Raw genomic sequence first — 23,660 nt, forward strand, 5'->3', positions numbered from 1 at the left:
GGCGCACTCAAAGGTTCCTGGCCACACAACCTTCGCACTTGGGCTTTCACTGATCACAGTCGACGCGTCGAGCACGGCAGAGCAGGCATAATGTGTGTCTCCGAGCGTTCTTCGGTCCGAAAAACGATATTCCTACGACGTACCTAAAAGTATACACGAGTCAAAAGTATACACAGGTTGAAGAAGTGTCAAAGGCAAACTGTTGCCTATAACTGTTGACCAATCGATTCAAGCGAATAGCCGAAGGTTGTTCAGCTGTCAAGCTGGATATAGGCCAAAATCGACCGACCAGTAAGAGGCAGAGCGACGCGAGAAGAAATGCCGGCAAATGCCAGCATTTTCCGTTTACGGTGCGAGTGTGGTGGGCTGCATCACTGGCGGTCCGTGGAGATGCTGCGAACTATGCCTCAAAGAGGTCATGTTGCCCGTGCCATTATACAGCTATTGGCTGAATAATTACCGAGACATTATGTTAGGCATTCTGTGATGAGGAAAGCGTTGACGATCATGGAAGTCTTGGTGTTGTAAAGGTGCATGGCAAATGTGTATAAAGATGAGAGACTCTAGGTCTTCAGGTTGGGAATCGGACGACAAACAGCATCATCATTCAAGCGATCAGTCATAGACACTACATCAGCCAGAATTTTCCAATCCGTCGACATATCAGCTTCTCTTATAAAAAAACCATTCAATTTTGCTCTCAAGTATCACAATGTCTTCCCGGTCCAACAACTCCGTCGTCATCATTGGCTCCGGGCCCGGCATTGGCTCCCACACAGCCGCCATTTCCGCTTCCAACAGATTCAACAAGGTCGCTCTCGTGGCCAAAAACCCTGCCAAGCTGGAGAAGGATGCAGCTTTCGTAACTGCTGCCGCTCCGGGACAGGTTGAGGTCAAGACCTATCCCACCGACATCACCGACAGCAAGGGGCTTGCAAAGACCCTTGAGCGGATCAGCAACGATCTCGGAACCCCCGAGTTTGTCTTGTTCAACGCGGCCATTATTGCTGTGACTCCTCTTTTGGAGGTTGACGACGAGAGCATCCTCACGGACTTTCAGATCTCCACCATCGCTCTGCACAACACCGCCAAGTGGGCGATTCCTCAGCTGGCTGCCTTGGCTAAGCAGGATCCTTCCGCCAAGCCGACTCTCATGGTGACCAACTCTCATCTTCCCGAGACGCCCTGGGAGGATCTTTTTTCCCTCTCTCTCTCCAAGGCTTCTCAGAAGAATTTGACCTTGTCCCTTCGGCAGAAGTTTGGCTCTTTGGGCATCCACATCTGCTTGTTGTCTGTTGCTGGAGGGGTTGCCGATGAGAACCCGAACCTGAACAACAAGAACGTCGCAAATAAGGCTTGGGAGCTGTATAGCCAGGATAAAAGTGCTTGGACTGAGGAAATTCGCATTAACCCATAAGCGATAGAAAAGGATCACGATCCATGATTTTGAGGAGCGAGTCTAGATATAGCTCAAGATAGATAATAAACAGACTGATACTCTATATATTTGCCTTATATGGTTTTCAAATCATAGCCGTCTTCTGTGTTGTAGTGGCCATGGATTACTCCTATGTGCTGAATCAAGATGCTTCTTTGCCCTGCGAAAGCATATTTGCTACACTTGTCTCAAAGAGAGAGGTACCATTTTATACTAGGACAGAAAGCCTGTAGAGATGTCTGAAGCAAGTCAAGGAGGTGCAAATAGATCGAGTCTCTTGACCTCCAAGTGAAACGAGTCGTTTCGTGAATATGATCCAGCAACATCCAAGTCTAGCCGCCCCCTCTCACACTCTTGGAAATCCACCCCCTGAACCAGGAGCTCGCCGTCCCTGTCCCAGCTCGGCCCGGCCAAAACTTGTCCAAATGGAGAGATGATGCAGGATCCTCCGCCGCTGATAAACCTGCCCTCTCGCTTTACTTCGGTGATCCACTCTGGCAGCTGGTCATCGCGGACCGCTTGATTGGCGCTCACGACAAATGTTCGCCCTTCGAATCCAATGGTCTGCATGAGTGACAGCCATGTGTCCCTGCCATCAGCCGTCGGAGCAAGATATAGGTTCACGTTTTGCTGGTATAGGGCTTGTCGTAATAGGGACATGTAATTTTCCCAACAAATAGCGGCAGCAAGATAAATCTTGACGCCTTTGATGGTTGTGCTCACGGCTTTGAGGGAGCGAGGCTGCCCCTGGCCCCAGATCAGCCGTTCGCTTCCTGTGGGGAGAACTTTGCGCCGCTTCCCAACGATGCCTTGCATCGGGTCGACATATACCACAGAGCAGTAGAGAGTACCTCCTGATCGCTCTAATACCCCAGTGACAATGTAGACTCGAGTCTCTTGAGCAATTCTCTCCAGTTCTTCCCGTGTTCCATCTCCGCGCTGGTTTTTCATTAGTGGGTAGTTGACGATAATCCAGTCGTCGTTTGCACCCTGGGGAGTATCGCCTAGATCAATGGCTCACTGGAAATAGGTGAGGTATTGACGATACCCGTCTACAGTGCGCTCAACAATTTTGGTTCCTCTGTTGGCTTTCTGATGTCTTCGACCTATTTGAACTTGTTCGAGTAAGCATTGTCACAAGTAAATTCATGCCTGTTAATGGGATTTTTTTACCCTCCAGTCGATATAGGTGTCTGATACGGCATCAACGATGTACTTCTCCTAGCTGAATTCCCCATCGTAGCGACCCAGGTCTCGAGCTGCCCATCTAGACGCAGCTTCTACAAACCTAGAGTAAACGTATGTACGGTAAGCAATGCGTGGCAAGAAACAGACTGCTCTCTCTCGCTTGCCTCGCCTACTTTAGTCTCGATTTACAGTTCAACGTCACCAATATAAAGGGCCCCTTTCCACTCACATATTCAGCATATAGCTAACGATTCCTGGGATAGCTGTATGTCATGCAGTCATTGCCTTCTCATCAACAGTCACTAGCTGGCGGCATCTCCAACCTTTTCATCCGCTTGGGAACGACCATCATCTTCGAATTGTCGATAGCGATATACAGTCCTGTGAAAAATTCTCTTACTGCGCAGGACGTCGCCTTTACGCCTTACAAGAGCGCATTCTACGTTTCGCTGGGGTTTACTGCCTTGGCCTGCCTATCCGTTCCCTTTGTACGCATTGGTACGCATCGAAACTCGCCAAAAGAGGAGTAGGGATGAGAGATATGTCTTTGACCAACGAAGGAGAGCCGGAGGCTTCACTCCGACCTGGTTGGCAGATGTGATGTATATTCAACATATCGCCGGGAGACTATCGTAGAGGTTTGCCCGACTTATTAGGCAAATCCTCGAACATGGGGGGCACTAGTGGAAGGAGGTGTTGGCGGACTTGACTGCATCTCATCTTTGGCTGCACGAAACATATTTCGCCTGTCGTAAAGCTGAATGGAAATGAAGTGTAAAAATATCTGTTAATTCTCTTGCAAATGGCGAGCTTCACTACATGTAGCTTTCGGCTTTCGGCCTTTGGGAGAGGCGAAAGCCAAAGTCGTCTTGCGACTATCCATGGGCTAAACTCGACAGTTCGCATTCATTTCGGCCGGGAAGCGGCGAAGAGAAGCGGCGAAAGCGGCAGTTCTGCGGGGGAAATGAGGAATCTTGCCTCCTTAGTCCAACTCTATGCAGCATGGTCGCCCGATTACATAGACTTGCCGAGGAGGATTCCGCCTGTTTAAACGGCGCTTACGTCGCATTCTCTTGCTCTGTAAGCACAGGAAAAGACGTCATGTTGCGAGACCAATCAGCTGTGAGCTGTGTAGCCTTTGAAGCCTTATGAGACGGGAGTTGGTGTATGCAGTTTGGATATATGAGGACTTTATTTATCAGGAACAATGAACTCTTGTTATGACGAAGCATTCCTGATTTCGACTTACTGTCGTGAAGAACAAAAGAATCGATCCATTTTGTAACCAACGCATAAACACCGAAATCATGGCCGCGGCGGTCTCGGGTTTGAAGGGATGGCATCCCGGCGAAGTTGCCATGCAGACGAAACTGGGCTATGCGGACGCCATGGCTACATCATGGCGATACATCGAGAATGCGATGCGAGAACAGCACCGAATCTTCCACACTTCAAACCTGCCATTCATTCCCATCACGACACTCGACGACGAAGGGCGGCCGTGGGCTTCGATCGTTGCTGGGGCTGATGGCGAGATTGGCTTCGTTGAGGGCCCTGACCTCAAGACGCTCATCGTGAACGCCAGACTTTGGCCCGGAGAGCCTCTCCTGGACACTCTCAATCAGTGGGCTGATAGAAATGGTCAGAACCCGACAAGTCCGGAGAGGTACTTGACGGCAGGAATCGGAATTGAGTTTCCGACTCGAAGACGCAACAAGTTTGCTGGCTATATGGAAGATGTGAAGCGCAAATCGGAGTTGGATTTTAGACTAAAGTTGAAGGTCAACCAGACCACTGGGTATGTCTCTCTCTCCTCTTCTGCTGAATTGATCTTTCATCTTTCGACATGGTACTAACGTGTCATAAACCACAGGAACTGTCCCAAGTACATCAATGTCCGCAAGCTCGTTGGGCACGCACAGACGAAGCCAACCATTGCATACGAAAAACGACACATGACACAGTTTGAAAGGCTCCCACAGGAAGTCATCGACTTCATTACCGATGCCGATACAGTCTTTATCGGATCTGTGTACAGGTCTGAACCAGAAACGGCTGCCAAATTCCCCTCACATACCGGCATGAATGCGCGTGGTGGCTTGCCTGGATTCATTCGCGTCAGCCCGTCGGATGGACGCACCGTCGTTCTACCTGACTACTCCGGAAACAGATTCATGTCAAGCCTTGGGAATGTCGAGAAAAGCAATCAGGTGGCACTCACCATTGTCTCCTTTACAACTGGCGACGTCCTATATCTTACCGGTAGAGCAGAGAACCTCGTTGGCCCCGATGCACTTGCGGTAATGGTGAAGCACGCCAGCATCACTGTAATGAAGACGACAGGATTCATCTTTATTCGAGACGCTCTTCCGGTACGACAACAATTTGGTACCGAGGTTGAACGCAGTCCATACAGCCCCAAAGTCAAATACTTGGTAGAGGAACCAGAGGGCCAAGCAAATGCCGTTGGAGCACATAAGGCGAGGTTAACCAGTGCAACGCAGCTGTCACACGATCTCGCAGTGTTCAGATTCAAGGTAACCACCAGGCCCGGCATCGAACCGATCAAGATACGACCCGGACAAGCCATTGCTCTCGATTTTATGGACTGGATAGGACCACCAGCGTATCAGCACATGGCCAACTCTGCGCCTGGGTCGGTCAACGATGATCGTGTACGAACATGGACGGTCTCCAGTGCTCATGAAGACAAAGATGTGACGTGGTTCGACATGACGATGCGCGAGATGAAGGGCGGGGCTGTTACGGGGGCATTGTTCGATGTCTTGAGGAGACACCCCTTGAACGATTACGAGAGGCCGGTCACAATCACCGAAGATGTCATTGCAGAAGTCGTTGGAGTCACGGGCGACTTTTTCCTTGGAGCGGACGATGTCAACATGCTCTGGGTTGCCGGTGGTATCGGCATCACGCCGTTCCTCTCCATGTTCAGCGCACTGTCTGATCGCAAGGCCAAAGCCAAGGGCGATGTTGTGCTTGCGCTGTCAACCCGAGAGCCGGAACTGATGCTCCGACTGATCCAGACTTCTCTTCGTAATGCTGCTTCTAAAGTCCGAATTCGGATCGATCTCTTTACGAGCCAGGAGAAAGTCGATATGGAAGGTATCGATCAGAAGAGTGTACAAATTATACTGCACAGGGGCCGGATAGGTCCAGACTATTGGCCTGAGGTGGCAAGTGGCAGAGATGTCTTGATATGTGGCCCAGGGGCTTTTGGTGATGTGGCCATGGAAGGCCTGAGAGCAGCGGGAGTGCCAGAACAAAACATGTTACGGGAGGGATTTTATTGAAGTTGACGGCTGCTAACACAAGAAGAAAGAAATGGACAGAAGGAAAAAAGGAAGAGAAAAGCAAATTGGCGGTTAAGACTCCATGTCATATCCGAGTTCCAGTTAATAGATCCTCAGATCAGAATGATACTCTTTATCAAATCTTAAGCATACCCAGTCCATTGCTATGCGTATCTATAGCCACATCTTCCATGCCATGGGATTACCATGGATTGATGACGCTTACTTCTTGCCCAAGGTCATCGAATTTCTGGAAGATATGCGGCGCATAATGTACGAGCCTAACATGACGAAAACATTTGAAGCACATGTCAAATGAATAGCACTTGTCGCAGTGATACCGGGGTCCATGAATTGTCTGCTCCGATGTCTTTTGTTAGTACCTTGACCTCTAATATCCGCCAACATGAGAACACGTTCCAGAACAGGAAGATACGTACGCAGCCGCAAGAATCGCAAAAATATGGTACTCGATTGGGTGCACTTTTGACCGGCACAGTCTCTTCGTCATCGTATGATATCCCCTCCACGCAGCGTATCGGAGCATCCATGTGATCGGTGGTCCCGTTGGACTTTAGTAAGGACTGGACCTCCGGGTCCTGCATGAAGCCATGATAGTTGGCAACATCGATTGGTCTCCATCCGCGATGTGTTAAAGCGTCTTTATTCGCTTTCAAATCGAGAAGAAGAAGTTTGACAGTATTGGTTGATCTCTGACGGCATGCCCAGTGAAGTGGTGTCCAGCCGTCCACATCTTCTTTTTCCAGTGCTTCAGAATCGTCGGCGAGGACGCGTTTGAGTAGCTCGTCACTTCCCTGCCCCGCGCAGAAATGAGCCATATGGCGCTGCAGTTTGTCAGTCGCACTGCTATTTGGGATCCCAAAGTCGATGAGAAGGTTATAGTCATCCTCATCCCAATAGCTATTTCTCGGGAACATGTGCATTGGCAATCTGCCCTCCTGATCGACAGTCTCCATGTTCAGGGCGGAGCTCTCGCAGCTCAAAATAAGTTCCATCTCTCGCCAATAACCATACGCCACTGCAAGGTGTAGTGGCGTCCCATAACTTCCGGCGATAATGCTCAGATCAGGCTGTTTGTTGAGAATCAGCTCTACCATGTCGGCAGTGCCGTGGCGAACAGCGGCCTCAAGTACGGTTGAGTAGATGCCGGCCTCATAATTAAGCGCGGACGGCGTGTGGTCAATGATAGCCTCTGCAATCTTGAGATACCTGGAGTCGACGCTGTCATCGTAGGACCTGTTATGCATGCATGCAGCAGCATGTAAAGGAGAGCCAATGCCTTTACTCCCCAACTTGACATCAGCACCCTCTTCCAATAGCTTGGAAACAATAGACACGGATTTCGGCTGGGCATACCAGGCTGCAATCTGCAGCGGCGTCCCATGATCTTCGTGGATGACCCCGGGGCGAGCACGACCGCTCTTCGCCAGCAACGAAACAAGCTCAGGTTGATCCAAGTAGACGGCATGGTGTAGCATGGTGCCATAAGTGCCGATCTCCCGTTCAGTATCTAGTCCAAATTCAAGGAGCGTATCTAGGGTATCGGCGGCATCGACGCCTCGTTGCAGCAATCGCTGCAGCTCGAAATCCGACACCTTCCACTCGCCGCCTTCGACAGAGACGCGTTTTATCACCTTGCGCAACACGGAAGCCGATGCGTTCAGTATCACATCCAAGTCTAGCTCAATTCCCTTTAACGTAGATTTCTTAGTTGGTGCTGTTAAGAGGATGTCGACACAGCGCTCGTGATTTGGCGTGGCTGCTGCGATCAGAGCCGTTACCCCTGACGAATCTGCGGCGTTGACGTCGGCACCAGCATCGACGAGCAGCTTGAGGCAATCCACCGCATTAACACGGGCAGCTTCATACAGCGGAGTTCGTCCATCCCGATCCTTCGGGTTCAGCTCGGCCTTTCGCATGAGCAGCGACTGCACGAGTCGCGCATCAGACCTAGAAGCCCCTAGATGCAGCGCTGTGTGCCCGTCTTCTGTCATCACAGCATTCATGTCGGCTCCGGCGTCCATTAGAAGCTCGGCCATTTTGACGTTGCCTGTTGACACGGCCTTGAGGAAGCTTCTTGTGATCTGCTCACGACCATACAGGGGAAGCAATGCGTTTGCTGTCACGGTATGTCCTGCCTCACTTGCCAACTCGAGGGGAGACCGGCCTTTCATATCCACCTTCTGGTAATCTACCTTGCTTTCGAGGAGTTTTTTGACATTTGAAGGTAGTCCTTGCAACGATGCTTCGTGAAGTGGTGTTGTACCGTTGCAATCCTTCGCGTTCAGATCCACCTCGGAGACCTCGAGCAACAGCGAGAGAATTTCCGGCATTTCAAGAGCAGCTGCGTAATGCACAGCCGTCTTCCCCTTCCTATCGGTGATATTGACATTTACTTCATAATGGAGAAGCTTCTGGACGACTTCGGTATTGCCACTCTGAACAGCGCTGATGAGTGGCGTCTGCGAGTTCGAATTCTGGACGTTCAGACTGGGGACGCGTGGTGCTGAAGTCACCGACCCCGATGAAGTATTTTCAGTGGCCGTAGTAGCCGCAACTAGGTTTCCATATGCCTTCAAGAGGCTCATCGCGACCTCAATGTGGTCATTCGCCAGAGCGAGATGTAAGGCAGTGTTTCCACCATGGTCTTGGACGGAAAGGTCATATGCTGTGCCACCATGCTCAAGAAGTAGCCCGACAACATCAAGATATCCGCTAGCACTGGCGGCATGCAGAGGCGTTGAGTGTGACTCCGTCGTATTGCGCATAGAAATGTTGTCCTTGACAGCAAGCAACTGGCTGGCTACGGTATAATAGCCGTGTTGTGCTGCTAGCAATAGCGGAGTGACGCCTGGTAAACTCTCCTGGCTAAGGTCAAAGTCGGCCTCGATCAATCTCTTTATAAGAGCTGAATGTCCAGACGCCGCTGCATGATACGCGATGTGCTTTTGGTCTTCAGAAGGAACTCTTCTCAATGAGCCTAAGGCACCTTCTGGGAGGTAACTTCCGTGTTCTGCAATTCTAAACCATAGAGATGGTTTAAACCTGCAATTACCACAGCCGCCCTGGCTGGAGAAGAGCTCCACGTTACCCATCCTAATTGCATCATCCATCAGAGTCTTCCAATTCTCTTGTACGAACTCTTTGTGTTTTGATGCGAGATGGCAAAGTGTAGCATCGGCGCCGGTGCGGAAGATGGTAGGAAGTAATGCTTGAAGCAGTGTCTCGTCCAGCTTATCCAGTGCTTTGGTATCTCCCAGCTGAGCCAGTGCAATGGCAATAGGAGCAAGGCGGTCTTCAGTCATATCTGGCATTTCTCTCGGCTCGTTATCGCTGGCAAGTTGAACAATTGCCAGAAGCTTCGCGACGCCTTGGCGGGTACCAGGATTGAGTCCAAGGGCTTCAGCAAGTTCCAGCAAGTCATAATCATGATTGGACTCAGTATTTTTCCCTTTTCGTAAATTCCGCAGTCGCAACCACCCATTGAAGACTCTTCGGTCGTGGATGAACTCAGTGATGAAGTCCAATTCTTTCTCCTCCATGGCCTGCTCATTTGGCGTTTCCGAGCCATCGATCCATAGTTGAATATGGGCAAGCCAGTTCTCAGCTGCATATGAGAGCATAGGCAACGATGGTGTTCTTGCTCTCGCTTCTTCTTTAGAGGCCGTATCATCCGAATCATATTCTTCAATTGTCTTCAATATTCCGGGAACACTGTCATGTGAGGTAGCCCCTGCAGCAGCTTCATTCTTGAAGCTTTCTCGAAGAATTTTGATGCAATATCTCGCGATATAGAGGTCGGGATGACATGTCGTGCGATTCCAATTGCTCGATTTTGTCTCGCAGGTATGGGAACTGTGATCTGTCTGATCTCGTCGTCGAAGTAGTCTGGCAGTAAGCGGTGCTACAGTCTCAGACCTCGCTATATAAATCACGTTACCGTCAGTCTCAATAAGCCCGGGGAGCAATTTTCGGAATTCTTCTACGATGATCGAAGATAAACCACCATGCTCGGAAATAGCAGACTCATAAACCATGACTGCGTGGAACTCAGTATAAGTCAATGGTCGAATTGATAGCGCAATCCACCCTAGGCAAGCCCTGATCCACGGGTGGCCCGATTCCGCGACTGACTCCAACATGAGGTCTGTGATGCTTTGATCACCCTTTGAAACATTATCCAGTATGCTTGTTGATGGAAAGGGAGTGAAGAGATGGCTCTCCAAGATCGGAATCCATTGACTAGGAGTCATGATACGCATTCCGGGGAGGATTCTAGTCAAATCGTCCCGGAAAATAAACAGTCTGGGATTACTCTCCATCAATTGTTCGAACTCGGCTTCATGGTCTGTCCGAAGGGCGACTCGCTGTTTTGAAATCTCTTCGCTTGTATCGGTCGCAGAAGCTATACCCAGTCGAGCTGATGTGGAACTTGAATATTGAACAACCAATATTTTGGCGTGGATCTCAGTCTGCTTGACCCACGAGAGCATAGTTGAGGCTATTTCATGAACATGGTCGTCGATGTTCTCGTCGTAAGGTTGAAGGACGATGATGAATGGAAGGTCGGTTCCATGGTATCTGAGCAAGCTTCGGATCAATTTCTCAAGAGACATCTCCTTCCACGACGTGTTGCTTGTTCCCAAAGATTCTTGGACGTCTTTGAACATCGGCTGAATGCGTCGAAACACGCGAGGGTAATGCGTTAGATACTGGTGGGCGAGTGTGATCCAGAGCTGCAATCTAGTTGCTGGAACTCTTCTAGGGGGATGGTTGGCGAGTGTTATGAAACGGTATCGGCTGTTTGGTTGCTTCTGAAGGATCGTTGTAATGAGAGAGCTTGCCAGCGCAGCAGCGTCAACACTACACTCCTCAAGATCCACTATCTGCATTGATCTCCTCACGGAGTCTGGGTGTCGCGCAAAGGCTTTCTCAGCATGTTCTTCTACCTCCAGCCCTGAGTCCGATGCGCTCTCTCGATGTGGGATTTCAGTAGGTGAATCCGACAGCCTCTGAAGTTCGATGCCATTCATCTCTGTCAAACCACCAGCCGACAAAATGACCTTACAAAGGTTAGTATATGTTGACCTGGACTTCCCAGGCTGCAGTGGCTCTAGGCCGCTGCTCGATAGTAAACTCAATGCCTCTCGATATTCGCTTTTGATGGCTTTTGATACATTAGCCATTGACAACTACCATCAAAGCTTGATGACATACCAGCGCTTGCGTCTTGAAGTATTGAGAGAAATTGCCTCTCGATGTCAGGCTGAGACAAATTAGCGAGGGTACCGTGACTTTCCTCGCGACCGATCTGCCTCTCGCCATCATGGCCAAAGGTAGCAGCATAGCGTGGTATGACCTGCAACAAGAATCTGTTCAGAATGTTTCTCTTTCCTACGGAACGGGACTCTCTGGGGTCTTTCTTACAATGCTATGATGACCCAAACTCGACTTTGTTTGATAGTAGTTGACGTATTTGAGCTCGTATTGTCGACTAAATAACTCGAACTGGGTTGCAATATTGTCATGAAAGACAGCTAGCCCACGAACTACATTTGGTAGCCATCTGCTAGAAGTGCCTTGAGCCTTTTGGTAGATCAAGTTGGAGATGATATAATCCCATGGAAATTGTTTTGAAGCTCGGTGAGGCGTGGCGAAGAACAGCTAGAGGTATATTTAATGAGCATGTCGTCAGAGGGGCAGAGTACATATATAGGGAACTAACCAGATGCGTAGTGTTTCTTACTATTCGTTTGTGGTCCGGATCCGACGACCCAGCAGCACTTAAAAGGGCCTAATCCACAGTTATTAAGCATTTCTTTATGATATCCTTCGGGGCTGAGAGTGTTTGGCAGACTTGCCTGTTTCAACAGTGTCCCACCAATATCACGAGCGATGAAAACAATGGCGGGATACTAATATGCTGGTAAGCGACAGATTCGAATATTCCATTTCTGGCATATGATACCTCATGTGATCGATCAATCTCATTAATTACGAAATCGAGGAGCTTCGAGCCAGCAGTTCTGATCTCTTCGGCCGAGAAGTCCTCGTTGAGTAGCAGGCCAGTGTCAAACGAGAACTTGGACGAATCCAAGGACATTGTTTCTAGACTATCTCCCCACCATACATGCTTGCCATCTAATCCATTGATGCTGAATATTCTATCCGTGTTAGTTTTTGAGTTCTCTCCATCTACGTAGTGAACGGTTGCTTACTTGACTTGAAGGGGAGCATCTGAGGTTGTTTCGTATTCGGCCTCTGAAATATACGGCTCAGTTGTGTCGGTATGGTAACCCTTCGGTATTGATCCCGTCTCTGGTGTCTGGATTGCGATGCTCGGGGGAACTATTTCCTCATGAATTTCGTCCTCTTGCACAAGATTATCGTCTTCCTGCTCTGGGACCGGCACGGCATTGTTTGTTTCCGTTGGAGAATCTTCAGAGAGTGCTGCCGCCATTGAGTCTCGGCGGCGAGCCAACCTTAGCCTCTCACGGTGCAGTCGCCTCATATTGGGATGAGATGTTGCTCAATGATGAAGCTTCACAGACACTGGGCTGGTGACACGAGAGGAGAATATACAATTTCTATGTTGGATAGGATAATTGCCAAGGTGGCGAAAGCCTTCTTCTAGGACATGCAGACTATACTGCGAGGAGGCCTTTCAAAGGGCATTTATTGGCCGTAGATAAACTTTCACTTCCACAACGCAGTGCAACCCCAAACCAAACAACCTCCAACGCACTGACACCGACATATGACCGAAAAAACCAATCTGGTAGGATGGTTATATGAGTTCATATACTCAAGCACCAATCAATGAAATGGATAGCTGCAATATGCAACCGAAGGATGCACGCCTCACGCATTGTGAGTTTTTTGGTCTCGATTCAGCTAGGAGCGACACATCATGTGCTGTGATCGCGGGCCGAAGGAGGCTCTTATCGGCGCCCTTTTCCGGATTAAACATTATCGGCCGCCGCGAAGACCGACTCGCGGGTTTAGCAGACTGATGTTTGGTAATCGCATAGTTATAGTTGGCAACGCCTTTAGTACATCTTGTGATTCTAATTCTTTTCGTCCTTTCTGCTCCAGAAGATCAAGTAATTCAGTCAGTTTTGTATACCCTTCTCTCCCATATGCCATGCACCGACGCCAGTTACACCGACAACGCCAGGCTCGGCAGCAGCAGAACGATAGTGTACCAGGTGGAGGAAGGGAATCCACAGAGTCAACGGAAGAAATTCGTAGGGCTCTCCTGGAAGACATCAAAACCGCCGTCGAAAAAGAGCAGTCGATAAACCAGATCCCTTCCTTCGATGCACGCCTGAAACAGTGCATATTTGATGCTAAAGAGAGGCATCAGACCCTCCTTCACTGGATCGTGGTGCAGGTCGAGTCCCAGCACAAACATGCAGACGATGCCGACCACTTCAAGCAAGCGGCTAACACAATGGTACAAGAAGCAATGAAGTTCAATGCAAAGCTAATCAGCCGGGTTGATCAAGCGAGCAACACAGCCTTGCACCATGCTCTAAGCTCGAACGACGAGCGAGTGGAGTCCTTGATCTCCACGATGTGTACTTATCAAGAGAATAAGGAATACCTTCGGGAGGCAATCTCTCACAGAAACAACAGTCTCAAGAATTGTCTGCACTTGGCTATTGACCACAAAAACGAAGACATTGCCGATGAAATCATCTCTATTGCGGATGAGGCAGCCTTCTGCCAAGGGCGAAATTTTGAAACCACAAAAATCGGCCAGGCGCTATCCGATACGGGAAATACACCTCTACACGATGCTGTCAAGTATGATCGCGGCATCATTGAAAAGCCCATGTGCACCAAGTATACTGATGGTGAACCATGCGAGAGCTGCCAAAATGCTATGGTGGACTTCAAGTACAAGGTGTCCAACGCCCCTTCACTTATCACAAAATTGATCGAACGATGCAACAAAGCATTGAAGATCAAGAACGGCAATGATGAGTCACCTTATCTCTACTATATGAGAACCAAGGCAGATTATGAATTGGCGAAGAAAGACAAGAGTCCAGTGAAGGAGTCACAAGGATTTACAACCTGCCAAGTGACGTTAAGCAACGAGGTGGCAAGCAGAATGCAGAGTATTCTGATCGAGTCCGCCTTTGCTATCGGCAGCTTCGCAGACGCATGCGCCTGCTTCTTCGGAGACAAAGCTGGTAAGTTATTTACTTTCCATTCTGCTGACTCAATTACAAATTTAAAACCGTTCTCAACTAACTTTGAGGCAAAGACGAAGATGGAAAAAGCTCGCCTTTGAGGCCTGGCTACCCAATTATGAAGAATGCGTATAGCAAGTACAAATTGCTTATCCCTGAGAACACAGCCGTTCTATCCCATGTAGATCTCCAGATTGGGAGATCTGGTTCTCGGACAAATACTGCTCCCTCACAAGCACAAGTCGGGGGGAATAGCCGCACCAACACTCCGCAAGAGGCCGAACCATCCAACGAAGACAACGAGGATCAGAGCACACAATGGAAGAACGATATGCAGTCTCTGAGGAAAATTTTCGCCATGCTGAGAGATCGAGGGGTAAAACGGATCCTCAAAGTCACCATTAGAGACAACGAGAAACGGCCTTCTAGCGACCAAGTGATCCAAGAGTGTCTTGCTGGTTTCGATGTCAGGTACTTGAACTGGACAAAGCCAGACTTGAGCGCCAGTGTTATTTGCGCCTCTTGCCCGAAAATTGCCGAGTTGACACTTTATTCCTCCGGACGCAGAGCCGTTCTGGACAGCTGGGCGGCAAGCACAGGTCTTAGCAGATTAAGACAAGTACGTTGCACCTCTTGAATACTCAATCTTGTAGTCGCTTCAAGAACTCCCATACTACCCTTTTTGCATTGGCTGATATATTCGTTTCCAGTTAACGCACATAAATCTCTACGCCTCGCCAGTGAGTACATCCTTCATGGAACCGACCAACAGAAGGGATGGCGTCTTGTTAACCAATGGTATAGGGATTGGAGAATTACGACGTCTATCTCACCATGATGCGCAGTTTTCAGACAGAGTTGTTTGAGAACATCGAAATTGCACGGCGGAAGTTAGTCCTTGTGTCGACGCTAGAGATGTGCAAGCTTGAAATCCAGGATCTCAAAGGTTGTATGCTAGAAAGTTCTGAGGACCCCGCATATCTGGAGGATTGCAGAGAGGAACTGGAGAAAGCGCGACAAAAGGAGCAAAGCTGCCAAGAGGGGCTACGTCTGCTGGAAGTAGAAAAGGGAACGCTCGAGAACCAACGCTTGGACAAGCTGTTGGAAACATGGAACTCCGGCGGCAACAAGAGCGCGACTGCCGATGCCATTTTGCAAGACAACGAAAGAGAGAAGAGGAGCCCCCAAGATCGCAATGAAGTCCGCATTCCATCGAATACTCAGGGCTTGGATGCAGGAACTGGCAAGGTTGGGGTGGCCAACGGCAAGTCCACTGAAGTTCCAGGTCTCATGGGAACTCCCGGTAAAATGCATCGCGAGTGGCATTATAACAATCCATACGATGGGCCTCCTACCAAGGAGTCCAAGCTCTTCTCGCCTATACCTGAGGTGGAAAACTGCGCCAATGGTAGCTTTGTGAGCCTCACTTTCACAATGGATATCTTTTTAACAGCATCACCTTCGAGCGACGAAGCAAATATTCTGACAGTTCCCCGCGCCAACGGTACATTAATTCAGATTTCTCCTGCTTTGTAAGTTTATGTCACTGTCTAGTGACCTCCTCCCAGCGTTAGATGTTCCCAAGACGACTGATAACTGATACTTCTGTTGTCGATAGGGAACAAAACCGATGGCTCACAGCAGTTGAAAACTTCGTCAAAAAACGGGTACAACCTACCCCAAATGAGTCGCAGGCAAAAGTTAAAGTGGCACTGATTGATGACGGCATCGATTATCGCCAGATTGATCATTCACTGCACCAGCCTGGCTGGCCATACATGAAAGCAGACAGTGAAGACAAACCGTGGTATCATTCGGAGAATGGCCATGGCACACTCATGGCGAAGATGATTTTTAAGATGTGTCCCCGTGCACAGCTATTTGTTGCAAAGCTCGGGGGCTATGATAACCTCAGAAAGCCTGACAACGCTGACAAGGCTGCAGATGTAAGTATGAATGACTCTCTCTCTTTGCTCACCAGAGGCTGTCCGTCACCTCACTTCCTCGTCGCTGCCTCCGCCTAACCTCGATATATTTAGGCTATTGCTTGGGCAATCAAGCATGAAGTCGACGTCATCTCAATGAGCTGGAGTTTGGTTGCATCGGATTCCAACAAGGACGGAATAGCAAAACTCAAGACCCGAATCGAAGAAGCCGCCAAGGCGAACATTCTCCTGTACTGCGCTGCCGCCGACAAGGGACCGTTTGCTGAGAAGGGCACCGTGTTCCCCCACAGCAGGAGTAAGCCTGATATCCGGATTATCGGCTCAGCAAAAGAGACGGGCGGGGAATCTCAGTTTATAGATCCCACCCAAGTGCACTATATGTTCCCAGGAGAGAACATCCCTGAGCTCGGAGACACCAAGGGCAGCTCAGTTGCCACCGCCCTTGCTGCAGGCTTCGCAGCTTTGATTCTATGGTGCTTCAAGTACAAGAACGAGAGCGCCGACACTGTTGAGCAAATCGCTAATCCGAATGGCATGGATAATATCTTCCAAAAGCTTGTACAACCTCCAAGCAAATGGGTCAATGTAACAAGATTGCTCGGAGTTGACAATCCTCTCAGTGTTGAGGAAGTTATTAAACGATGCAAAGGATCTGTTGAATGGTAGCCCAATGGGGCATAACGGACCTGCTGTTATAGTGGAATAGCTGGGTATTAGTACATGGAACGAGAAAATCAAACAGTAATGCAAAGCCACCTTTCACATATGCTGGGAATAGACGCTCCGGCAGTGAAGTTCTGAGTTATAATCAACGACTCGAACGTGAAGAGTCGCAATACCGTCTTCTTTGATGCGAAATACAGTACTTCCAGTATCTCCGGTTCACGCCAGTAGCCCCCCCTCTACCTTTTCCGTAACGACCTGGAACTCTGCATCTAGATCAACATCATCAAGCCTATTCCTCTTGCTATCAAAGGCTGATGGCTGCGACACATTGGGGTCGAATACAATAGGTTCATCGGGTTTAATCTGCCCAGTGAGCTTCCACTTTTTCTCTTTGAGGTCTTCCCACCATGATACATGTGTCTCAACTTTGACATTGCCCAGAAAGAGGCCGTTATCATCCGGCTGACGCTTCAAGAGCACAGCAGTCCGTAGATAAGCAGGCACACCTGAACGCTGAGACGCATTCTCGAGCATAATCCATCGTACAGAATTCGGCCGGTTGCGACTGGAACCAGTGACAAAAGACTGGCCTGTGACCCGTATAGCGTCGGCGATGTCGGTGCTCGTATCACGTTCCAGAGCGTATTTTGGGCCCAGCGAGAAGTAAGGTTGAAAGCCGACACTGAAGCCTAGCTCATATGTTTCCTTGCCACCGATCCTTCGCGTTGAATGCTTGTAGGACGCTGTACCAGACGGGACTGCCTTTACAATCTCCGGATCCCACCAGGAGCTATTACCGCCTTCGAGGCGTAATTTCTTTGCATCGTCCTCGGCCTCACCACGTGGGCCAGCGGCAATGAATGATACTTCAATAACCACAGACTTGAATCGTAGATCTTGGACTCCTGAGACAATATCCCATTCGAAGATGATGAGCGTGTGCGGCTCGTCATCAGCGAACCCGTGGACGACAACCGGCATTAAGCCTACCACTGACATTAAGCGCGCATTACCTTGTCGGTCTGTGCCCGTTACTGCCTTGCGGTGCGGAATCGGCCGCCCAAATCTGTCCTTCTCATTGGGCAAATGGTATTCCAGATCATCTTCACCATCTAAGTCCACACGGATTTCGCGGCTCATTGTTCTCAAGTGGGAATAGGAGGTTCTTCAAGTCGCTATTTTTGAGAGTTTGAGAACATGAAATCGGGTGTTTTGTTTCGAACAAGATTGATTCTTATTTATGTCCTTAGTCTCAAAGACAGGCTGTTAAGTCGAATTCGAAACATCCTTCAAAGAATCAGCAGAGCCTCATTTTCATTGCCTTATCTGGCCAATTGGAAAGTTATCTACCACAGCTCAACCATTGGTGCCCGCTACGCCACAAATCGCACACGTGTACCCAATTTATATTGACGCATTCGCCAGAACTTTTGCTTTGCAGATATGAAGACACCAACTGTAATGCGCTGGGTCGATGGTCAAGCAGCATACAATGAGTGACTGGTTGTACCATCTGTCAAGCTGATCATGGCGGCGCTTCCAATCCTGACTACATACATAATCAGAGTTCAGTTTACAGCAAGAACTCATAGTCCTCCAGCCCATTGGACTATGGTTTTTTTGTCATTGAAAACAGGGGAGATTACGACATGGGGAGTTCAAAGGAAGTAACGCGTACGCAAATGGACATGATCTGAACGGGTTCATGCCTTCCGTCACATGGGAGAAAAAGGCAAACAAAGTGTTAGAGAGACCTTTTTCTCATGGGGCGTTTCTACTTACATGAATAGTAGTCAAATTATACTTCATTTACCTCAGTACGCTGAGGCCGTTGTGGAAAATGGCCAAGTAGATATGACTGCGGAGGCTATTACCACGATTCTTACGAAGGTGGCGTAGACGTGCGCAGGTCCATGAGCCCCATATCCCTTTCCCACAGAGAACCATCTAGTCTGTCCCATAGCGTAGCATATCCAACTGATTATTATCAGATTCACTAAAAACAGTAAGTTAGCTATTGGCCTGGGTCAAAGACCAAAGCTTTCCAACTTTGGAGTGCCGAATTTCTGATCGACTGTCGCAGTTATTCCACCAAATAAAGAGCTGGGAATCGAACTACCAGGGAGATCTGATACCCATGCCTTATATGCTTATAAAGAGACGGTCGTCGCATCGAACCAGTCGAGTGATTTTCGAATCATATCACAATTTCGAAATTTGGCACGCCGAGGCGGCTCGTATGGTCCCGTTTGAGAGCACTGAGATACCGGGGCCGACGGATGAAGGAGTGATATGACTCCAGATCAAAGTCCAAGACTATGGTATTCGCCAGGTGCCCGCTCTTCTGCCGCACACATAACACTGCTTGAGGCTGGAGTTGAGCCAGAGCTTATACTCGCGAAACCGGGAACATGAGCGAAGAGTTCGCTCGTATAAATCCGAAACGAAAAGTCCCAGTGTTGGCAGTTAGCGACCAAGTCATCACGGAAATGCCAGCGATTCTCACATATATCTCCGCATTACGCCCAGATCGAAAGTTATTTGGCCAGAGCACAATAGAGACTGTCCGTGCATACGAATGGCTGAACTATCTTTATGGTACTCTTCACCTACAAAGATATGGAGGGCTTTGGAGACCAGAGAGATTCGTGGGCGATGAATTTATGTACACTGTGCTTATAGAAAAGGCGAGGCAGACGATTGAAGATTGCTACGCCTTTATTGATGAGAAGCTCAAACAATCCGGTGCCATCTTCTCAGTGGGTGATTATTTCACAGGTGTTGATGCATTTCTCCTGGTTTTCTATCTACGGGGAATAAGGATCAATGTCGACATGGACGGGAGATATCCATCATATGCCGCATTAGCACATAACTTGTTGCGGAGGGATCCAGTGATAGAAGCACACAAAGTTCATGTACAAATGTGTTGAAGACATACCTACCTATTGATAGATGAAGCTGAGAGCATGAATAATCAGGAACAAAAGGGTTCTCAATATGCTGATACACCCGTACAAGCAGACACGATTGCAAAAGCAACAATATGCATTTTCCACATCTTCAGGTTATCCAGGGTTCAAATGTACTAAAACTAAGCGATCAAGGGAGCAATCTATTTTGTCTTCTCTTATGTATTGTTTCTTTCATGTCTATGATCAGCGAGCCCACGGATATTATAGGTTGCCGAAAGCCCAGCAAGCAATCTTGCTCCGTATAAATAGCCTAACGCTTCGGCAGATAACCGAGTTTCCACTGTTGGCGCATAACCAATATACCTCATTCAACAGCTAATGCAGCTCGCTAACATTCCCAGAAACAGCCACCAGGTAAGACTCCGAGACCAAGATAGGTAGTGCTTATCATATAGGATAGTCCAGACGACGCGTTCGGTTGAAACCTCAAGTCATATTGGGGACCACGAATATGGATTACAAATGCTATGTGAGCTATCAAGCTGAAGAGCTGAAGAGCTGGTGGCATGGCTTGTAAGTGGCTTGGAGGGAGGTAGCTTCACGCGAGTGGTAAGAGCAGATGTGAATACCCATAGTATGCATATTGGAGCGCCTAAGCTCACTCCGCATTACAAGCGTAAGCTAGGCCGTCAGATAGAGGTAGTGTATGGGAGAAGAGCCCGTAAATGATATACAGGGCGAGGATGCGACTGGTGTTACATCATCTCGGCATCAGTCAAGGCTAGACCCGTGGCTGACGCGCCATGTATAAATAAAGCGTCGTTCGCATCTCTAATTCAGTTGTATTCCTCACGACTACGGTTGACACTATATGATTTCTTCACAAGGCGTATTACTCGCTTAGACACGATGCCTTCCGGTAGCTGCTGGTGCGGCAACGTCAAGTACGAGTTCGAAGGGGACTCCAACAACGTGGTAGGCTCTGTTCAGACCGACTAGCAACTGGACGATACATACTGAGAACGATACAGGTTGTGTGCCACTGTCTATCGTGCCAAAAGATAACTGGCGGGCTGTATACGGCAAACATTCCCGTTCCGCGGGACAAGTTGATCATCACTTCCGGGTCTCCAGTATCTCACTCTCAAAAGCACGAAGATGGATTCACCTTGACTGTGTTTTTCTGCAACGGCTGTGGTTCGGTTCTCTACAAGCAGGCTGATGCAGACATGTTCGCGCCAGTCTCCTTGGTTCAATCAGGAACGCTGGATGGCCCTGCTAAGGACAAGGTCAGCCGACCATCAAAGGAGTTAAATGTGGGATTGAGGGCGTCTTGGTTGCCGGAAGTTAGTGGTGCTACTCAAATGCAAGGATTTGACTAAAATTGGACATATTGAGTTGGAAAACCGCTGTTTGGTGAAGAATGATGGCTCTGGAGCAGGTTCATCCGGCAATCAGAATGTTGGTAGCCTGAGACTGTAGAGGTAGTCGTCGCAAGATTCACAATTTGAGGGACGTCAAATGCCCACAAGATCAACTAAATGTGATCAAACTGCATAAGCTTATGTGCATCGGAAAACTAGCCCGTCTAGGATCTCGATTCTCAAACGGCAATAAGAGAGCTGATCGAGTCAGATCCCGCACTTTAACCACCAACCCCCCATACCTCCGTGAACAAAACGCATGCGCAAAACGGATTTTCAATACAGATTTCTGGGTAAACGGCAACTCGTGAAATCGTATGATGAGATGATCATGCCGAAGAGATTCGGTTGAACATGCGCGCTTCGCAACCCGAAAGGGGGATACGATAATCAGTAATACACAACCAAAAAATAACTCCTCATCAACATCGATTTTATATCGCCTGAGTATTAGCTCCTGCCATTATAGTGGGATAGAGTAAAGGGCTATGACGAGTCGCAAACTACAAGTGGCTGATTACGGGATACTCATTGATCGAGGGTCGTACCGAGGAGAAGGGGCCTTGACCGATTGTTATGTACATCGCCGAAAAGGCTCACGGATATGAAAGCCTAGTCCAAAAGACACCTCTAGAATCATCGGCTGAAAATGTCATCCAGCGGTTCAAAGACTGGGACAACACAAATGTGTACGGCGTTAACAGTGATGTTTCTAGGCACGAAGCTAGAAATCGGTTCTTCCACGGCTTAGACCTCGTTCCAGATATTCGACATTGCCATTAAAGCTCCAAGGGCTGTCTTGTGCATTGCCATTATGACTTCCCACTACCTCCAGACAAATTCATTGCCGATGCTCAGAGTCAACCGGATCTATACAGCAAGCCCGATGTGCCGTTGATCCCAGAAGAACTCTTTGCTCATTGTTTTTCCTCAAATTGACGATTCCGGTCACATTCAAAGAACCCATGGCGGGAGCACTTCATATCCAAGTCATATCTTGCTAATCTTGCCAATGGTGATCACAGACGTTCAATTTATTATATGTGGCAGCTCTACCTAAATAACTACTGATCAACGAACCGCATGCCACCAGCAGCCCCCATCAGACCATACCATGATCAACCAAGCTATCAACAGTATCAATAATAGTATCTCGAACAGACCTCGGCGTCCATCCAAGTACCTTCTTCGCCTTCTCATTGTTGAGAGGTCTGATGACATCAAGAACAGGCACCATCTGTCGAGCCGCCGGGCTAAATATTGCTGCCAGCCTAACAACCCACGAAGGCAACTCAGCGGTTGGAACTTTCTTCGCCCTTTCAGCTCGGCCTTGCGAGATGATCCGAGCAACATCGATAAGTGCCAAAGGCTTGCCGTCGCAGCTCGCAATGAATCTCTCATTCTTTGCCGCAGGGTCCAGCATAGCCTGGATATGGAGATCTGCCAAGTCGCGTACGTCCACAACGTTGAAGTACGTCTTAGGGCATCTTGAGATACTTCCGTCCATGAGCTTCTTGATAAGGTCGATTGAGGCGGACATGTCGTTGCCCAAAATTGGACCAAATATGCCGACTGGGTTGATCACGCTGAGCTCTAAATCCCCTCCTTCAGCCTCGATAAACTCCCAGGCAGCCTTTTCTGCCAGAGCCTTGCTCTTGTGGTATGCCGGCAGGCCATCCAAGAGGGACCAATCGGCTTCAGTAAACGGTTCTTGTCGATCCTTGTATCCAAATCCAATCGCAGCAAATGAGGAGGTGAATATCACCCGCTTGACATGAGCATCTCGTGCCGCCTTGAGAACACGCAAAGTCCCCTCTCTTGCCGGTACGATCAAGTCATTCTCATCCTTTACTTCTTGTGCCGGCAAGGGTGATGCAACATGATGAACAAATGAACAGCCTTGGATGGCTTCTGCCCAGCCTCTATCCTCAGTAAGGTCGGTTGCGTGGAACGATAGGCGATCCAAGTTGACTGCCCCAGCTTTTTGAAGGGCCGACCTGACGTATTGCTCTTTTGAAAGGCTTCGGAGGGTAGCTCGGATGGTGTGTCCATCGTTCAAGAGTTTCAGGATCAAGTGGGAGGCCACAAAGCCAGAGCCACCGGTGACCAGAATGGTGGACATGGCAGCGGGAGAACACCGACAAAGTTTTGTAACTCAAAGATGCGACGAGATGCGGTAAGCATTTGTAGAGTTGAGAAACAAGTATAGATATCACATCTTGGGAGTTTGCTCCTTATTTATGCCTTCTATTTGAAGCATCCTTTTCTTTACTTGTTTCTACGGGATTCACTGCTTGCAAGATTGTCTGAATCCCGTCTTCAAATCGAGATGAATCGCGCTGCGCGTAACCGCAAAAAGCTAGCTTTCTTGTCAGCAAGGACTTCTCTTTAAGAATGTCGCCAAGGGTGACTGTTCCGAGGATCTGATAGGGTTCAGATCTGTATCTCAACTTTACGAGTCATGCTTAACATCGAAGCGAATTCAGACTTCTCGACAAGCTAAATAGGCTAGTTTTCCGAGTGGTTCAGCGTCCATGGCATTGAAGTTAA

General features: G+C 48.8%; 9 protein-coding genes across 9 annotated transcripts; 5 read left to right on the forward strand and 4 right to left on the reverse strand.

Moving 5' to 3' along the window:
* Positions 1-712: 712 nt before the first annotated feature.
* On the forward strand, positions 713-1,417 carry BBK36DRAFT_1128610 (dehydrogenase; the record flags this gene model as incomplete). The annotated part of the gene is made up of 1 exon (XM_024891638.1): positions 713-1,417. The coding sequence occupies one exon, from the start codon at positions 713-715 to the stop codon at positions 1,415-1,417; it is 705 nt and encodes a 234-aa protein (XP_024745988.1).
* A 270-nt stretch (positions 1,418-1,687) lies between these two features.
* On the reverse strand, positions 1,688-2,676 carry BBK36DRAFT_1172425 (carbon-nitrogen hydrolase; the record flags this gene model as incomplete). Its single annotated transcript, XM_024895723.1, has 4 exons — positions 1,688-2,377; position 2,428; positions 2,460-2,537; positions 2,612-2,676. The coding sequence occupies 4 exons, from the start codon at positions 2,674-2,676 to the stop codon at positions 1,688-1,690; spliced, it is 834 nt and encodes a 277-aa protein (XP_024745989.1).
* A 1,257-nt stretch (positions 2,677-3,933) lies between these two features.
* BBK36DRAFT_1184706 (hypothetical protein) lies at positions 3,934-5,937 on the forward strand (the record flags this gene model as incomplete). The annotated part of the gene is made up of 2 exons (XM_024896409.1): positions 3,934-4,424; positions 4,500-5,937. The coding sequence occupies 2 exons, from the start codon at positions 3,934-3,936 to the stop codon at positions 5,935-5,937; spliced, it is 1,929 nt and encodes a 642-aa protein (XP_024745990.1).
* A 608-nt stretch (positions 5,938-6,545) lies between these two features.
* Positions 6,546-7,934, reverse strand: BBK36DRAFT_1090895 (ankyrin; the record flags this gene model as incomplete). The annotated part of the gene is made up of 3 exons (XM_024889024.1): positions 6,546-6,694; positions 7,554-7,567; positions 7,657-7,934. Coding segments are annotated over 3 exons (441 nt in total), but the record flags the coding sequence as incomplete, so codon positions are not given.
* Positions 7,935-12,810: 4,876 nt separating this feature from the next.
* On the forward strand, positions 12,811-16,771 carry BBK36DRAFT_1172427 (hypothetical protein; the record flags this gene model as incomplete). The annotated part of the gene is made up of 7 exons (XM_024895724.1): positions 12,811-12,828; positions 13,136-14,159; positions 14,234-14,778; positions 14,870-14,899; positions 14,964-15,691; positions 15,778-16,105; positions 16,199-16,771. The coding sequence occupies 7 exons, from the start codon at positions 12,811-12,813 to the stop codon at positions 16,769-16,771; spliced, it is 3,246 nt and encodes a 1,081-aa protein (XP_024745992.1).
* Positions 16,772-16,987: 216 nt separating this feature from the next.
* Positions 16,988-17,911, reverse strand: BBK36DRAFT_1144673 (hypothetical protein; the record flags this gene model as incomplete). Its single annotated transcript, XM_024893692.1, has 1 exon — positions 16,988-17,911. One exon carries the CDS (start codon positions 17,909-17,911, stop codon positions 16,988-16,990), a length of 924 nt encoding a protein of 307 aa, XP_024745993.1.
* Positions 17,912-19,182: 1,271 nt separating this feature from the next.
* BBK36DRAFT_1128544 (hypothetical protein) lies at positions 19,183-19,704 on the forward strand (the record flags this gene model as incomplete). Its single annotated transcript, XM_024891630.1, has 1 exon — positions 19,183-19,704. One exon carries the CDS (start codon positions 19,183-19,185, stop codon positions 19,702-19,704), a length of 522 nt encoding a protein of 173 aa, XP_024745994.1.
* Positions 19,705-20,595: 891 nt separating this feature from the next.
* On the forward strand, positions 20,596-21,068 carry BBK36DRAFT_1172430 (hypothetical protein; the record flags this gene model as incomplete). Its single annotated transcript, XM_024895725.1, has 2 exons — positions 20,596-20,661; positions 20,718-21,068. The coding sequence occupies 2 exons, from the start codon at positions 20,596-20,598 to the stop codon at positions 21,066-21,068; spliced, it is 417 nt and encodes a 138-aa protein (XP_024745995.1).
* Positions 21,069-22,212: 1,144 nt separating this feature from the next.
* BBK36DRAFT_68357 (NAD(P)-binding protein) lies at positions 22,213-23,232 on the reverse strand (the record flags this gene model as incomplete). The annotated part of the gene is made up of 1 exon (XM_024898509.1): positions 22,213-23,232. One exon carries the CDS (start codon positions 23,230-23,232, stop codon positions 22,213-22,215), a length of 1,020 nt encoding a protein of 339 aa, XP_024745996.1.
* Between the last annotated feature and the right edge of the window lie 428 nt (positions 23,233-23,660).

Source organism: Trichoderma citrinoviride (assembly GCF_003025115.1).
Source record: "Trichoderma citrinoviride strain TUCIM 6016 unplaced genomic scaffold BBK36scaffold_16, whole genome shotgun sequence".
NCBI classification, from domain to species: Eukaryota; Fungi; Ascomycota; class Sordariomycetes; order Hypocreales; family Hypocreaceae; genus Trichoderma; species Trichoderma citrinoviride.